Genomic DNA, 17,825 nt, shown 5'->3' with positions numbered 1-17,825 from the left:
CATAGTGGGGTACGGTGTATAGGAAATTGGAAGAAATCTTGGGTATTCCAAGAGCATTTTTTAGTTTGCCATCTCTTGGCAGGATGATGTCTCCTGTGCGGCTGTTCACATCCCATGTCCCAGTAGTACGTATCTATAGGGTACTCAGTCAGCTGACAGCTGCTTGATGCACTTTCCAGCGTAGCCCAACCTGCAGAGTGAATTTCGTTTACACCAATTCATGCTATGCAGCTGGCCCATCATTCAGGCATTTGCACTTTCACATTGTCTTTCACTGCTGCCATACTTTCAAAACACAGGAAAGGGAACACATCTGGCTAGGGCATTCGAGATTTTGTTCACATCGCTGTCCATATCAAATACATGGGCCAATACATGGGCCCCAGTGATCACTGTATGCTTCCACCTGGACCATTGTCCAGACGCTGATTTAAGTGCCTAAGAAGCTGACCATTATTTGAGTCATCCATAATAACTGAGGTCATATTAACGAAGCACGACTGTATTTGCTTTTAAAATTCTGCAGTTCCACCAAATCTATGGTTGGCCATGCACCCAAATGCTGGCCACAGTCCAAGAGAGACTTCACTTCAGCCACATTTTTGGGAGTTTTTAGGCACCCTGAGCATTGTTTGTCTCTTCTTTGGGCACCTGCCTGCACACATGTGGTGCAGACAAAGGTCCTATGAGCATCCCGGGACCACGCAGGTGTGTCAGTAGTAGATGTACCCAGTTTGGTAAAAGAAACATTCCCTTGGTCTGAACTGCTGCACATTTTCCACATGAAGTGGTGCTGGAACATCTTTTCACTTTGCTGGCCATCGGAGTGCTGTGGTGGTGCCTGTTGATTGATTCCCTCACTACCAGGAAACAAATGTAATTTAATGACATCCTAGCTGAAATCAAAAAGAGGGAATTTTCATGGGCGGGGTGTGATGCCTCCAAGAGCAGGCAGTGAAGGGTTGTGTCCTTCACCGGACATAGTCAGGTTAGGCTGCTGCTGATGGTGGTGCTTTCCGGCCCTGCATTTCTTGGAACTGGGCTCCAGATATTCATGGTGGGAGCTGTATTACACAAGAACCTCGTCCATCAGAGGTCTGTGCTGGGGCAGAAGCTTGACAGGGGGAGATTTATGGGTCACTCTTGAAGGGTATGATATTGGGGGGGGGGGTCACATTTGAAGCATGTATTTCTTGTACTTTTTTTGGTCAGAAAATGGGGTGCAGCATGGTTTGCCTGTGTAAGTTGTCTTGCTTTGGCAGAGGGCAACCATTCCCATTCTCCCTCATAAACCCACCTCGGATGTTGGACAGGGAGCCGTGCACAGTTTCTGTCCGTTCTGTGCTTTTCCGCAGGCATCACCAACCATGACGAGTTCTCCCTGGTGCGTGACCTCCCAGACGAGAACAAGGAGCCCAACACAGGGACACTGACGCTGCGTCGGGTGAGTGGCCACACTCGGTTGCCTGTTGAGGTGGTGACACAGGCAGTAGTCATTCATAAACTAATGCTCGCGCAGTGCGGACAACACAGACAAGGGGCAGAGAGAGCTCTGACTATCCACCCAAATTTTTTATTCACAAAACAGCTGATTTCATGGCCTTCTGACAGAACCAACAATTACAAAAGAAAACTCAAAATTTGTATGCAAAGTTTCAATGAATAATAATCTGCACATAGTGGACAGAATTGTCGTACAGCTATGATACTGCAGCAGAATTGATGATTTTGTCCAAGCACTAACCTAGCCATAAATGAAGTGCTGTTCAAGAAATTCACTTCGACAAATGCAGGAGGGGCATTCTTTTCTCTCTAGGTGTTGTTGAAAACCTATGAAGACTCCCATTGAGACGAACTTGGTTAAGACGAATTCTAGGGTAAGATGAGCAATATGAGACCATTTGGATGGTTTCCTATGGAACTCAATGTAAAAAATACCATCTTAAGACTAACTGTTTCGCGTGTGCTTTGCTTAAGACGAAATCTTGTGGTGACCACGAACCATTGCAAACACACGCAGCGGCATCCGCAGGGCGTCTGCGCAGCTCTTCTGAGGAAAGAGAAACTATATGAAACGCTCGTAAAGCACACCCCCACAAGATTGCTTTCGTGCACCTTCGTGCCAAAGTGTGGGAAAGCTGCCTTGCGGGAGTGTGATGTCTTAGAGGGGAAGCTTTCTTGCCGACGCGGACAAGGCAGGCCACCTTCGCGACTGCCTGCCCTCGGCGCAGAGATCTGACATGGCCAAATTTCACCACTCTGCACAGCTAATGTGCAGTGCATTAGCTTCGGCCGACGGAAAGGTGTGTAAGTGCAGAGTGTACCCGCTTGGTGATCGGGGGCTTAAAATTTTGCAGCTGAATTTTTAACTGAAGCGGTGTTACAGCAGCGCTGCACAGAGGTGGCCAGATATTGGCGTCATATAGGCACTGCCTGCGGCAGACAGAAATGCAAGTGGTGCACCCGCTCGTGGAGTTTATCTATTTATTTATTTATATACATGCCACAGCCATGACGAGGCTATTGCAGGAGTGGGATGGGGTACAAAGAAAGCAAACACACAACAACATTTAGGAACAGGCTTGCAAGAATTCAAATGATAATGAACGGATGTTGCCTGCTAAAGAATTCCAAACTTCAGTGGTGTAACTAAAAAGCTGTGCTTAAGGAATTTGGTGCGGGTATAAAAGGGTGCAGTTTTTAGGATGTGGTGGCTCCTTGTAGATGAAGGTTTGGAAAATGCCAGATACCCTATAAACGGGTGTAAGGGCCGCACCCTGTTTTCCGAAAGGAAATATTTAAAAAAAAAAGATCCCTGTAATGGCCGCACCCAAGCTTTCCACAACCCACACGGGAGTAGCCTTTGAAATGCATGCGTGGTCTCCGCGATCAGCTCCGGCTGTGGGCAACGGTGCGCTTGATTGTGAAGGCCACGGCTCATCTTCATCATCATCAACTTCTTACTCCGCCGCAAGCTCCCGCTATTCATATAAGCATCAGTATCACGAGCTCCAGCTTTTGGATGTTAGTGCACCGTAGCTGTGGCTTTTGTAGGCTGCTGCCGAGCGTTGTAATTTTAGCACAATGGGCAAGCGTCTTAATATCTACACAGCCGGGAGTTTGCTGTCGAATACGGCAAGCGGGCAGCAGGCAGGAAATTCGACATGGCCGAGAAATGTGTCCGACGATGGTGCAACCAAAAGGATGCATTGAGGAACGCAAGCTGGCTGCAAAAAAGCGTGCTTCCCGAGGCAAGCTGTGCAAGTTCTCTGAACTGGAAGAAGAGCTGCTCTGCTAAGTGATGGAAGCGAGGAACAACGGCTACGCGTTGACAGCGGCTGCTTGTGGGATGAGCTTGCACCAGAGCACAGCACCAGTTCGTAGTTGGATTACTCCGCGAGTGATGACTGAGCGTAGAACAAATGCTGCTCACTCCCTGATTGGTGTGTTTCTACCTCAAAAAAAATGCATATTGCGTGTATGGGCTGCACCCAGAAAATTGGCCCTCAAATCTGGAAAAAAAAAGTGCTGCCCTTACACGCGTTTATACAATAATTACCTAGCGAAGAGAAGAGAGGTGAATTGATTAAATGTACATGAATGCCACGCATTTAATACGACGACGTGCGACAAAAGTAGTGAGATCTAGTTTGGGAAGAAAAATAGATGGCTTAAAATCCATATTGGATCTTCTGCAAACAAAATGCGCTTCTTTCTTTTGCGCAAATTCCAGTTTAAAATCTCACTGTAAGGGTTCCAAACACCACAACCATATTCGCAGATGGGGCAAATGAGTGTTTTGCACATTAAATGCTTGTTTTTTTGAGGATCAACCTACACGGTGCGACCTAGGTATCTTAGTGCCAGTGTGTTTTGACCACAACATATTATGTGTTAGCAGAAGACCAAGATACAGTAGAGTCTCAGTGATACGAATCTCAAGGGGTTGCGAAAAAATTCGTATGCAGGAGCATGAAAAATGCATTTACACGGATCTGTTTACTTCTGATGGGATTTATTCACTGCTGTGCAGCAATAGCTCGCTACTCACGGTGCATACCACGCGTTTAGCGATCATGACTTTGGTGATGTGTGGGCCGCGCTTAGTGCTCGAGGGTGCGGTTCCAGCTCGCGCATTCATATCATCCGTAGAGGCAAGGGGGAGAGCTCAGAACACCCGAAATTCCACACATCATACACAATGCACTCTGGCCGGGGAAGGTTTGTGACTGGGAATTATAATTTTCATATAAAGAGCCCAGAACTTCGCGACTGTATTTGGTGGAAAACTTTGGCAACCCGAAGAAAAATCTGCAGGCTGAAATTCTTGCACAGCATCTCTAATGATTATACCAGTATTAATAAAAACACTTATCTAAAGCAGCCATATTACATTTTGGAGAGACTAGACAACACGAAAAAGATTAAGAGTTATCAATTCTGCATTAATGTGTTTAAGTATTCGTTTTTCCCTAACACAACTCTGGTCTGGAGTAAGCTTCCGAATGATGTGGTTTGTGGACCTGATTTGCAAAGTGCTGTTGAAATGATGATCTGATGTACTTCTTCCAGGTCGCGTGCATTTACCAGCGCTGAGCCGATGTGTGTTATGCTATCACTCATACTACTTGTGAATTCATTTAGTCTTCTTTTAGTATTGTGTTACCTTGCTGACATGTTTCCCAATATCTTCTTTGCATGTGTTATTGTATGTAGTTATATCCCCCCTACAATAATGCCTCATGGGCACTGTAGGTACTTGCAATAAATAGATTTGTATCATCGTGGAATTCATATCACCGAGATTCTACTCTATTTGTACTCATACATTCTATGTAAGCTGATCTATTATATGAATGTGTGAAGAAGGAAGAGCACAGCATCGTAAAAATGACATAACAACGGTTTTAGAAAACTTTCAGAATATTCATTTGCCATGTCTTGGACCAATCGCAGAAATCGGTGAAAAATTGTTAAGGATATCAACATTTAGTGATATAATGGTGTGGTGTAAAACAGTCATCGGCATAAAGATGTATCTCTACTAATGCATGAAGGGGCAAACATTAATTTATAGCAAGAATGTAAGGGACCCAGAACTGAGCCTTGGGGACCCCAGCTGAAATAAACAAAAGTTGAGTTTGTAGAGTGAACACATATCGGGAGTGCTGGGAAAGAAAGCTTAATATGGCTGTTAACCAGGAACGAGTTTTTTTACTCTAATGTACAGCCTCAGCATTAGTCCAGGGTGTGAAACTGTATTACAGACCTTTGCAAAGTCTATATGAAAATAGCTTTATCTTGGTCACCTGTGTCGAGAGGGAGCCGCTGATGTCATGAGCGAATTCAGTCAGTTGAGTTGTTGAACTGAAGTCACCAAAAAAACCATGCTGGAAAACGCTTAATATTTAATTAGCTTCAACAAATTCCTTGATATATTCAAAAGCACTGTAGTCTAGTAGTTTACAATATTGCGCTGTAAAAGAAATAGGCCTGTAGTTAAATAATAATTGTACATTACCAGATATAAGCCTTTAACCACCAAATTGTGTCCCAAAAAACGTACCAAAATTGCCAAATTGTTTTTGCAGTTTTTGACAAAAATGAATGCTGTCAGGCTTATAACGCACTAAAGAGTGAAATGCATTTTTTGTGAACAACTTTTGCCCTCTCATGTTGAAAATTGCAACCAATGCAGTTGCAAGCCCTAAGTTGTCTTTGTTGGTGGGAGCAGTGCAGCATCGGGCCGGACTAGCGTGACTCGTCATTGCCGATACTGTTCCCGAATTGTTTGCCGTGAAAACTGAACGGAAGTAGGCATTAAAAGAGAAGCAATTGTGAGTGGTTCAGAAACTGACCCAGAGGGTTGAATAGACTTCCAGAATTTATGAGGATTAGTTTTCATTAATTTGGGCAAAGCAACTCTGTAATAAAAATTTTTTGCGGCCATTATTCTAATGTGAAGCTCCTCTTTGGCACTAATAAACTTCATAATCCTTAATGGCTGACCAGAACATTGTGATCAATGTAATCTAGTGACACGACGTGATAAGTGCAGTAAGTCTCTAGTCATCCAGGGGATGGTAGTGTCCTTTTTCTTCGTTTTAAAGGGCTGAAACAATTTAGGCGCATTTGGCAGGATTTTTGAAGAAAGCTACTTAAGTGTTGACGTCACTAATAGAAAAACATTTGCTCACGCTCGTCAAAGTTGACAGCTACGCTATGGACAGCACAAGAGGAGACACACAGCCCCCAAACTGGGGATCTTAATGCATTCGGAGCTTGAGGGAAAGTAAAAATCAGAAGAAGAAAATTTAAATATCCATCTCTGCGGAAGGGAAAGAGACGAAAGAAAGACGTTGAAATTAGACACCTAGACCAATCATATTTTCAAGTAGGACAATGTGAACTTTTTTCATGCCCTTGCTCTTCAGCTCACTTCATGTGTAGTGCAATAAATGCTCTATTTTCAATTATCCTTGTGACATTTTATTAACTGTTTTCATGTAACATATATTCGGACACACCCAGCATGCTCATATGGGTCTTCTTTTGGCTCACTTTTGTTAAGATGAACTTCTAATAAGACATACAGATTTTTATGATCCCTTCAATCTCGTGTTAAAAGAAGTCTGCTACCTGTGACTGCACAGGCAGGATAGTGCTTGTAATAATGACCACCAGCAAGCAAACTCGCTTTCTGCTTGCCGCGGTAGCTCACTTGCTTTGATGTTCAGCTACTGATCCCAGGGTCACATTATCAGATCAGGCTCATTCACACGATGGACAACATCGCAAATTCCTTCCACGTATGGACTGTCACGTGACCCGATGTCACTGGCTTCTCTTGGTTCATCCACTACAGCAGCTCTAGCACGACACGCAGTGGACGGTGTTAGATGGCTCTAGTAACGTTGGTGGAGGGTGACAACAGACGACAGTGCGCACGGACAGAAAAACTCTCAAAGCCGCAGTTCTTGTACCCCTTTTCGCCCTTCTGAGGAGGGCTACGGGAACTGTGGTTTCGGGAGTTTTCCGGTCCATCTGTGCTGTTGTCTGTTGTCACCTTCCACCAATGTTACTAGAGCCATCTAACACCGTCCACTGCGTGTCGTGCATGTGAGCTGCTGCTGTCATTTTCGTCCATCATGCGAATGGGCCTATCCCGGCCTTGGCAGTGGCATTTCGACGGAGGCCATATGCAGAAAACTCTCGTATGCTGTGCGTTATGTCAGTGCACATAAAAGAATCCCAAGTGGTTGAAATTAATCATCTCTCATAGCCCATGTGTCACTTGCATCTGAGCAGCAGCATTGTTGTGGCAACATGTGGTTGGTGCTTTTCTCCCTTCCCCCCCTCAGGAGAAAAAGGACAAGGACCGAGACCAAAAGATGGAGCAACTCAAGAAGAAGCTCAAGACGGATGACGACTGTGAGTTAGTGTGCCCACTGCACGTGTGTGTGTGCCAACAATGTACCTGTCCATTGCTGCACAGTGAACTGGGTGGACCACTCCAAGACACTGCGGGAGCTGGGAGTGGACGAGGATGAGATGCTGACCCTGCGGCGGAAGTACTTCTTCTCCGACTCAAACGTAGACTCAAGGGACCCCGTGCAGCTTAACCTGCTCTACGTTCAGGTCAGCTGGCTGCCTGCCAATAATGGTGCTCTGCACAAAAAGTTGCTCATTTAATTTGCTTGTTCATACGTGCCGCCAGTCAGCCTAGAGCAAGATCTCAGTGGAAAAGAAGCAAAAAATTCTTGAACACACAGACCAGAAAAAAAGCAAATTCAAATATTGGCATGTACTACTGTTGTTTTAAATACACTCCAAGGAAGGTAGAAAACTGCTCCTAAAATCACACTTTGGCATCCTGAGCTGGAACACTATCCAAGTCGGATTGTTTTCCTGAGGTGAAGCCATTTCTCTGCTACGTAGAGCCACAAAGCATGGGAGCTGTAGCGCTGGAAAAGCTGTGCTTTAAAGGCAGAGCTCTCATCAAGGGGTGCCTGATGAAGAAAGCAGCTAGCTTCTGGAAAAGCTAAAGGAGAATGGCAGTGATATTGACTGTTTCATTTAGGGGTGCACTTTGTCCTGTCTCCCTGTCTCGATGATTTTGTAAAGCAACACAGGGGCAGCAGATACAGCTGCTGAGGCTGGGGAGAAGTAGGAATCGCTGTCTCCTGGTGGAGCCAACCTCCTATAATCACAAGAGTAGATAGGTGGCGGTGGTGGTTTATTTAAAAGAAAAAAGTGAAGGAAAAGAATGTTGCCGACTGCAGCTTGAGGAGGTAAAAGGGAGAGGATAGCGAGCAGAAGTATAGAGGGGAGCGATAGCAAGAAAGGACAGGGGAGAACTTTGTACGCTATTTTCAAAATACATAAAGCAATGAAGTTCGCGCTGCTTGCGCGCTAATGTCCAGGCTCTGTTCTAAAATAAGTATGCGCGAGCGGCCACTGTGCGCAATCATGAAGGTAGGTGCATTTGGAGCATTAAATGCATAGCACAAATGGATGACGAAAGAAAATGAATGCACACAGGCATAGCATTGTGTCTTGCCTATAGGTTTCTTTTTCTCTCCTCGTCCATATATTTCATCCTCCTGTCTTCTGGTTTTGAGGGAGCAGTTGTGCCTGTTGTTCCATGACTGCTTTTTTCTGCAAAAGCTATCAAAATGAAAGGGCCCACATAACGCCTGCAAAACCTCTACACAAAGTCGATTTCAAATAAAAATTGATTCAGATCCTGCTTCTGTACTGATCGAAATAGCCAAATCCACTCATCCAGTAGGAAAGCACCTTGGACACAATGTGAGCCAGCCAACATGAGAGCTTTTTTGTAAGCTTGCATTTCATTGCCTAGAGTGTTTTGAGTGTGGTTCCACTTCCTCCTTCATTGATAGTTTCTTTAACAAAATTTAACATTTTCTTTATTGGGTGTTAAGATAGATATGATGCATTTCAGAACAAAAAAAAAAATACTGCTTATATAGTCTTTATCTGCACAATTTTCCAAGTTGAATGATGTTGTCATGTTCATTCATTGCCGTAGGAATCTACCAGTGCTCTCCTGTAGTGTTCAGGCACATCTCATATCACTTGTGGCACAGGACACCCACGAGACAACTGTCTGTAGCTGTTTTGCAGAGTTAAATGAATTAGTTTGGCGAGTCGGTAGGAATCCATCTGCATAGAGCACGAAAGAAACATGAACTCAAAACATAATGCGGGACAGGCATTTGCAGTTCTTTTTTTTTGCAGAGTACTCACTTTATTCTGTGGGCTGGAACGTGCAGGCTCGGGATGCAATTCTGAACACCACCCACCCAGTGACCCTGGAGGAGGCATGCAAGTTTGCTGGTCTCCAGTGCCAGATACAGTTTGGGGACCATAATGAAACCAAACACAAGCCGGGTTTCCTCGAGTGAGTTTGCAGCTACAAGTGCAGCCGGCCTGGAAGCCACGTTGATTGTGCCCCTGCTTTTTGTTTCCAGCCTGAAAGAATTTCTACCCAAGGACTATGCAAAGATCAAAGGCATAGAGAAGAAGATATTTGCGGTGAGAATTTCTTTCAATTACCCATGGTGGAGAGGAGGCACAGGAATGCCGGAGAGCAGAGGCTTCATATTTAGCTCGGCTATTGCTGGATGCTGCGTGAAGGAGGCTAACGAGAAGGGTTCAAAGACAAGCCATGGAAAGGAAAGTGATAGGCGTAACGTTGAGAGACAGGAAGAGTGGGTGAGGGAACAAACACGAATTAATGACATCCTAGTTGAAATCAAGGGGAAGAAATGGGCTTGGGCAGCGCATGTGATGCGAAGGCAAGATAACCACTGGTGCTTAAGGGTAACGGAGTAGATTCCAAGAGAAGGCGAGCGTAGCAGGGGGCAGCAGAAGGTAAGGTCGACAGAGGAGATTAACAAGTTTGCGGGCATACGGTGGCCGCTGCTGGCACAGGTCAGGGTTGATTGGAAAGGTATTGGAGAGGTCTTTGTTCTGGAGTGGACGTAGTCAAGCTGACGAGTATGATGATTATTGTTGGACAGAAGACACAGATCTTGGTCATAAAAATACGACTCTTCTCAAAGTGAGCTTCCCAAGATGGTGCTTTGAAAGTGTTCATACCAGCCTAATGCCAAATGTTTACTGACATGTAGCTTATTAAAGAAGTGAAAGATGCACTGTTAGAACAATTTAACCTTTGCATGAAGGGGAGCAATGCGGCGATTTTCATTCGAATGCACATTTTTGGCCCAACACTATCCAAGGAGGCTACTACAAAGTGTCTAGTTCTCTGCATCCCCATGCTGGGTGAACTGCTCCTCAAGGAACTCCCACAAGCAGTGGTGCCTCTTTTCCATCTGGCTAATTTTGAGTGGTAGGGCTGGGGTGCCCTCAGGTGGCTTCAGCATCACCTTCTCCTTTCAGGAGCACCGCAAGCACATTGGCACATCTGAGCTTGACGCTAAGGTGAAGTACGTTGCCCTGGCTCGCTCCCTTAAGACGTACGGGGTCACCTTCTTCCTCGTCAAGGTGGGTGGGTTCACACGTGTCTCCGGTGTTGTGATAGCTGGGAAAATGGTACTGCTGTTCATTGCTCTGTTTATTCGCTCCTTGCTGGAGTACAGAGCAATGAAACTCGAAGGAATGCTTGCTGGCCTTGTAGTCATGAAACTGGGGCTGGTAATGGCGATATATTCAGCGACATTCTACAAGCGACATTCTTCTTCACTATAGTCTGCTAGCCTGCGGCACATCATGTCAAGCCTCTGTTTATTCCGAGTGTATCAGCGCAGGTGATTGGTGCATTTCGGTTTTTTTCTCCAGTTCTGTTTTGATGCGATTTCTTGCGCATTGGTGCACTTGCATGCTAAAGGTGTGTAACAGTTTTTTCTGAGGTGATGGGAAAAGGGCATTGTACTGTGTTTGTATGAACGCTTTGCTGTCACTGCTTTCATTACCGTATTTACGCGCATAATTTGCGCACTTTTTATTCAGAAATTAGCGCTCGAAGAAGGGGGTGCGCAAATTATGCGGGGATTTCGCGAGCACGACTTAAACAACTCCAGAAAGGTCATAATGCGCAATATGGGTATAGTGTATGTTGCTGCGTATACATCAGCACCCAGACCCGCACCCCACGCTGGCCGCCCCCCGAAAAAAAGTTCACTCTCAATGAAAAGCCGCGCATCCCCCCCTACTGCGGGATGGCATGAAGGTGCATGCATGAAGCTGAATAAGACGCTAAAACAGCGTCATCGCTTGCGGCCCAGCCAATTGTTCGGTAGTTCTGGATTCTGTAAGTTTGCTTTTGCAACTTCGTCTGGGATAGCAAGCGCGAATCAATAAATCAATTATCACTCCACACAATTCTTTAACAGTACCGTGCGAGCGTCGACCAAACTGCTTGTCGATGCCTTATCACGGCGCGGAGCTGCGATGCCAGCGAGAATAGCCACGTGCGCACAAGTTTGCCGACACAACGATTGTCTATGGGCAAGCTTGTGCGCACGCGGTTATTCTAGCTGGCTTCGCCTCTCCGCACCGTGATAAGGCGCTGACAAGCAGTTTGAAACTTGCCGTATAGTTGTGATATCCAATCGCAAGACATGACCGAACAACCAAACACAAGCAGTCAGAGCGACCAAGAAAAGCGTAGCCGGCAGTCGAGTGACATCCATCAGCCAAACAAACAGCGGTGTTGGCTCTTCTATCAGCTGCCGTTCCTCCTTGGAAGCGCTGCTGGCCGTTCCGAATGGTGATGCTGCTGGCGCCGCCGCGATTTTAACAGCGGCCCCTGACACCACCATGAACGCCCAGTGCACAAAAGATTCAAAAAGCCTTCCGAACAAACACGCGGAATAGCCGAATGCTACTGGGTAGAGCCATAGGGTAGAGCCCGCGTGCATGATGGTGGTCTAGCACAGCGCGGTGCGTAAAATATGCGAGTAAAAAAATGTTTTTTTTGTGAACCTCGGTGATAAGTTAAGGGTGCACAAATTATGCGAGGTCGCAAATTATGCGCTGTTGTGATCGGAAGCCCCGACAGCGGGAACAGACGAGCCCGGCAGGCGTCATCGAACTATGTTTGACCAAAGGTGCTGTTGTCCTGAGAAGAGGATTAGGAACGGCTCCTGACGACGGTGAGCTGTGACGAAAGGCCGCTCATCCCTTCGTCCGGAGTATGGAATGCGGCATTTCTCCCGAACTACGCCCTCACGTAGACCGGCAGAAAGACCCGAACAAAGGCGCCGGACCCGCCTCGCTCGCTTGCACTTGCGCGGCCAGACAAAGCGGGGGCAGACACGGCTTATTCATCTTACCCTCTGGAATGCCCGGGGCCGTCAGGACGCATCTTTCCACGGAGGGAATCACCGCCTACAAAGCCAACGACCTTATGCACATGATCAACCCGTCGGAAACCACATTCCAGGACGTCTCTTTCCCATGGAGGTGATCACCGCCTGCTAAGCCAACGACCTGATGCACCTGGTCAACCGGTCAGAAACAGCATTCCAGGACCTCAAGGCACCAGGATTCCTTATCGCCTGTGCACGTGTTTGTGGGGGCGGAGCGGTCACTGGGTTAGGGAAGAGACTATGAAGAGTGTGTCTGCCCATTGGACGCTTGATCAGCCACCGGTTTCCCTAGCTAGGTGCCTAGGGAATATCCACTGTATTTAAGCCGCGATTTGGCTGGTTTCACGGCACTTCATCTCTGACTTTTGGTCTCCCTGCTTCTCTTGTAAATATGTAAATAAACCTTCAAGTTTACCAACCCTCCTGAAGGCTTCCCTCCGTCGTCTGCAGAGTTCATCGTCATGCGGTGAAGACCTCGGTCCCGATACCCAAGCATATCAACTGGTTGGCAGCGGTGGGATGGTCTGCGCCTGGTCCTGACTCTGGTATGGTAAGTGCGCGGTCTTTCTCTTGGAGCATTGCCAGGTTTTACAACTTTGGAAAATTGTTTGCTTAGGTAATCGAAGGTTGGTATAAGAGGCAGCCGGGGCTCCTCTGACCACGTGAGTAGAGACTTGCCGTTGCTTAAATAGTCATGGACTGGAAGAAGCTGCGCAAACCAGACCTAGTTCTCGTATGCGGGGAATTGGGCATTGATTGTGGGTCGATCCGTAGAAAACCTGAATTGATTAGGGCAATTGAGGATTCCGGTGCGGACGAGGAGGAGATAGTAGAATGTTGGGAGCTAATTAAGGAGGAGTTGGAGAAGGAAAGGGAACAAAAGAAACGAGAGGATGAAGAAAAAAGGAAGCACGAAGAGCACGAAAGGAAGCGCGAAGAGCGAAAGGAAGCGCGAAGAGCACGAGAGGAAGAGCATGAAAGAGAGATTGAGAAAAAACGGCTCGATCTACAGATAGCCCAGGCTGCACAGGCAGAACGCACTAGGCTAGAGGTGCCGAACACAGTGGCAAGCCAGGCAGCATCAAAAATAAAAATAAAGGACCTCTTGCAACCGTACAAACTTGGAGAGGACATAGGACTCTTTCTCGTGAACTTTGAGCGGGCATGTGAAAGTTGCGAGTTCCCGACCGAGTCTTGGCTGCAGAAACTTCTGACCATTCTTCCATGTGAGGCGGCCCAATTACTCGCTCGTCTGGCAAAAGAAGAGGCGGCAGACTATACTAAAGTAAAGGCAGCACTCCTAAAAAAGTATCGCCTGTCCGCAGAGGCCTTTCGGCGCCGCTTCAGGGAAGCCAGAAAACAGCCTAACCAGTCATTTCCGGATTTTGCGTATAACCTGAAGGCAGACCTGAAGGAATGGCTAAAGGGAGAACAGGCTTACGGAACTCACGATAAAGTAATATAGGTGATCTGCCTGGAGCAGTTTTTTGGCTCTTTGAGGGAAGAAATGCCGTGTGGGTGCAGGACAGGCCGGGAAATAAAACCCTAGAAAGTGCAGCAGAGCTGGCCGAAGAGTTCTATGCCAAGCGCGTAGCAGAGGGTGCGCGTGCCCCCGTAAGCCCCAAAGTAGAAAAAAAATTTCCACGGATCCAGACAGGAGGGGCAGCAAGCCGCAACTGGGAGCGGCGGAACGAGGGCCGCAAAGCAGAATCAAGCAACCCCACAAAGGGGGCGACCGAAAAAGAGAGGGATAAGGCTTTTGAAGCCAGAAAGAAACCAGTGTGTTTCCGTTGTCACGAGCCCGGTCATTTCGCCCACGCTTGCAGGAAGCAGGAAATCGTTCTCTCCTTGGTGGAGGCGGGCGATGAGAACATGTGCCTGCTAGAGCCATACCTGAAAGACATGCAGGTTAATGGAAAACCGTGCCGGGTTCTGAGGGACTCCGCGGCCACCATGGATCTAATCCAACCCACGTACGTGAACGCAGCTGATTTTACTGGGGAATTTGCAGGGATTAGGCAGGTGGCCGAAGAGAATAGCGCATGCTTGCCGATCGCACGAGTTAGAATAGAGGGCCCGTTTGGCGTTCTGGAAACGGAGGCAGCGGTGTCACGGAATCTGCCGGGAAAATTTCTGTACCTCTTTTCAAATCGGTCGGAGCAGATGCTCCAGGAAGAGGGTCGTAGTTTCGGCGATCGAACCGTCCAGGCGCTTACTCGTGCGAAGGCTAGCGAGATTGCAGCTGAAGTAAATCGTAGGAAGAACGAAGGCTCTCCCACGACGGGTCAGGCAGGGGCAAACCCAGGAGGCGATACTTCTGAGACGAGCGGAGAGGCTCGCGGCAGGAACAGATGCGATGCCGATTACAAGGACTCAAAGGGGGCCCAGTTTGATCAGCTCGTGGTGCCGCAGAAATACCGCGCAGGCATCCTTAAATTGTGCCATGGTGGGGGTTGGTCTTGCCACCTTGGAGTGAAGAAAACTAAAGCTAGGCTTCTACAGGAGTTTTATTGGCCTGGCTGCGTCAGGGATGTCAAGCAGTTTGTAAAGTCCTGCGACACCTGTCAGCGTGTCGGAAAGCCAGGGGATTTAAGGAAGGCTCCGATGAAGCTAGTGCCCGTGATTAGCGAACCCTTCCGTCGTTTGGTGGGGGACGTAGTCGGTCCTCTACCAGTGACTCAGTCGGGCTACCGCTACCGAAAAGGGCGGGAAAACGGGAATGCCGATGGTCTCAGTCGTAGCTTTCCTGCATAATCTGGCGTAAAATGCCCTAATGCTCGAGAAAAGCTATGTATCATTTTTGGTTTTTTTTTTCTTGCTTCTCCGTACCTACCTCATTGCCGAAAAAAAAAAAGTGTTTCTTACCAAATTTCAGATGCATGTCTTTTGCGAAAAAAGGAAAAACAAAGAGGAACTAGTTTTGGTTCAGCAGACTTCCGGGCGTGAGCTGTTGGCGAGGGTTAAGTCATCCGAAATTTGCAGCCATATTGCTCCGTATTAAAGACCTGGCAATGTTCTGAGGCTGGCCGCGTGCTGCCTAGCCGGAGGTAGGGGCTGAGCTCAGATCTGATCGCTAATGCTCCGTTGAGGACCCTTGCCAGCTGTGCAGATCAAGTGGACTGACTACTACGAGGCCGACTGGGACTCTGACGCCCATTCGTGGTGCACCGACCAGCTGCAACCACTTCGTGGCGTCTTCTTGGTGGCGGACGGATTGTTGTGATCGGAAGCCCGACAGCAGGAACAGACGAGCCCGGCAGGCGCCATCGAACTATGTTTGACCAAAGGTGCTCTCGTCCTGAGAAGAGGATTAGGAACGGCTCCTGACGATGGTGAGCTGTGACGAAAGGCCTCTCATCCCTTCGTCCGGAGTATGGAATGCGGCATTTCTCCCGAACTACGCCCTCACGTGGACCGGCAGAAAGACCCGAACAAAGGCGCCGGACCCGCCTCGCTCGCTTGCACTTGCGCGGCCAGACAAAGCGGGGCCAGACACGGCTGATTCATCTTACCCTCTGGAATGCCCAGGGCCGTCAGGACGCATCTTTCCACGGAGGGAATCACCGCCTACAAAGCCAACGACCTTATGCACATGATCAACCCGTCGGAAACCACATTCCAGGACGTCTCTTTCCCATGGAGGTGATCACCGCCTGCTAAGCCAACGACCTGATGCACCTGGTCAACCGGTCAGAAACAGCATTCCAGGACCTCAAGGCACCAGGATTCCTTATCGCCTGTGCACATGTTTGTGGGGGTGGAGCGGTCACGGGGTTAGGGAAGAGACTATGAAGAGTGTGTCTGCCCATTGGACGCTTGATCAGCCACCGGTTTCCCTAGCTAGGTGCCTAGGGAATATCCACTGTATTTAAGCCGCGATTTGGCTGGTTTCACGGCACTTCATCTCTGACTTTTGGTTTCCCTGCTTCTCTTGTAAATATGTAAATAAACCTTCAAGTTTACCAACCCTCCTGAAGGCTTCCCTCCGTCGTCTGCAGAGTTCATCGTCATGTGGTGAAGACCTCGGTCCCGATACCCAAGCATATCAGCGCGCAAATACGGTATTTTTTAATGCGATAGCATTGGTGTGCACTTTCCACAAAAATGGCAGCGAGTGTTACGAAATTCGCTGACTGGTCGAGAGGTCCCGTGGCCTCATGACGTCATCACAACCTGCCCATGAAAGAAAGAGAAGCGAGAAAAGATGTGTGGAAGATCAGTTTAGAACCAACCCTTGTCTTCAGCTGGCGAAGAATGCCCCCCCTCTCCCCACCCCCCCGTTCTTCTTATGGCTTGTCGAGAATGCCCATCTTGTTCACAGTAATTTTTTTTTTAATCAGTCAAAAAGTTAATAAAGTAAATTAACTCTTCAAGGGTTTATGACGACCTCAGCTTGTCACGAGTGATCACCACTTTTTTTGCTTATGGCTAGCTGTGACCATCATGGGTGTTTCGCAGTGTTCCAAGTGGCTTTTGATGAGCCCAGCTCGTCAAATGGTGCTTTTCTATTGGAATGATAGATGGCAGTATACCTTCTGTCATTTGCACTTTTATTGAATGAGACTTTGCACACTAGATGGCGGAAGAAGTGCCTTGTGCTTCTCATGCTTTTAAACACACGGGGCATCACCTGTGCGATATCCTGGTGCAGGAGATCAATCTTTGTCGGATGATAACTCAAGTGATGAAGACGTCGGCGATGTGGTTTATTCTTCAAGTGGAGAAGATAGTAATGCCGTGTTTACCGACAGTGAGCCTGAAATTGAAGAAAGCAGCGATGAGACGATGGCCTACTCCCGCGAATAGACCTCAACAATATCCCAGTCACACCTCCACAGTTCGAATTCAAGGGTTCTGTGGGACTGACGCACACAGTAAGCTCTCCCCGGTGATGAACTGCTTGATGCTGTCGTAGTGGAGGCAAACCAGTACTCCTCTCAACTGTTGAATTCAAGTAATCTTGGCAAACATTCTCACTTCCGAAAATGGTTTCCACTCACGCGTGAAGAACTACACGTTTCTCTTAGCCACTTGTTGCCGCAGGGCATTGTACAGAAACCAAATGAAAGGATGTACCGTTCGAGAAACCAGTTGATTGAGACTCCTGCTTTTGGCGAGATAATGCCCAGAAACCGGTTCCTACTCATCATGAGAATTCAGCACTTTGTTGACAACACGACCATCGAGAACTTGGAAGGACACCCTTAATCTCATCTCCGAAAAATCTGGTCTGCGTGTCAGGAGTGTATGAACAAATATCACTCATTTTTCTTTCCTGAGCGTAACGTATGTGTTGACAAGAGCTTGTTGCTATTCAAAGGACGACTCGGGTGGAGGCAGTACATGCCCCTAAAAAGAGCAAGATTTGGCATCTAGTCATTTTGCTATGCAAGCCTGAAAGTGCTATATTTGGAATTCAGTAATATACCATATATACTCGTGTAGGGGCCGCACTTTTTTCCACAG

At 47.5% G+C, this 17,825-nt stretch overlaps 1 protein-coding gene across 6 annotated transcripts in view; it reads left to right on the top strand.

Moving 5' to 3' along the window:
• The window catches only part of rhea (Talin_middle and talin-RS domain-containing protein rhea), a 411,461-nt gene that overhangs the window by 119,483 nt on the left and 274,153 nt on the right, over nt 1–17,825 (top strand). For all 6 annotated transcript variants that reach the window (XR_013306466.1, XR_013306465.1, XR_013306467.1 and 3 more), the window contains 6 exons: nt 1,356–1,444; nt 7,362–7,431; nt 7,496–7,638; nt 9,297–9,424; nt 9,495–9,558; nt 10,429–10,533. Coding sequence is in view for 3 of the 6 variants with exons in the window: in XM_077628096.1 (XP_077484222.1) it covers nt 1,356–1,444; nt 7,362–7,431; nt 7,496–7,638; nt 9,297–9,424; nt 9,495–9,558; nt 10,429–10,533 (599 nt within the window). In the remaining 3 variants the exon portion in view is untranslated. The remainder of the gene's footprint in view (nt 1–1,355; nt 1,445–7,361; nt 7,432–7,495; nt 7,639–9,296; nt 9,425–9,494; nt 9,559–10,428; nt 10,534–17,825) is intronic.

The sequence above is a fragment of the Amblyomma americanum genome, chromosome 6 (assembly GCF_052857255.1).
Source record: "Amblyomma americanum isolate KBUSLIRL-KWMA chromosome 6, ASM5285725v1, whole genome shotgun sequence".
Lineage (NCBI taxonomy): Eukaryota > Metazoa > Arthropoda > Arachnida > Ixodida > Ixodidae > Amblyomma > Amblyomma americanum.
The sequence above is the reverse complement of the archived record's forward strand: the minus strand, read 5'-3'. Positions and strand labels throughout refer to the sequence as shown.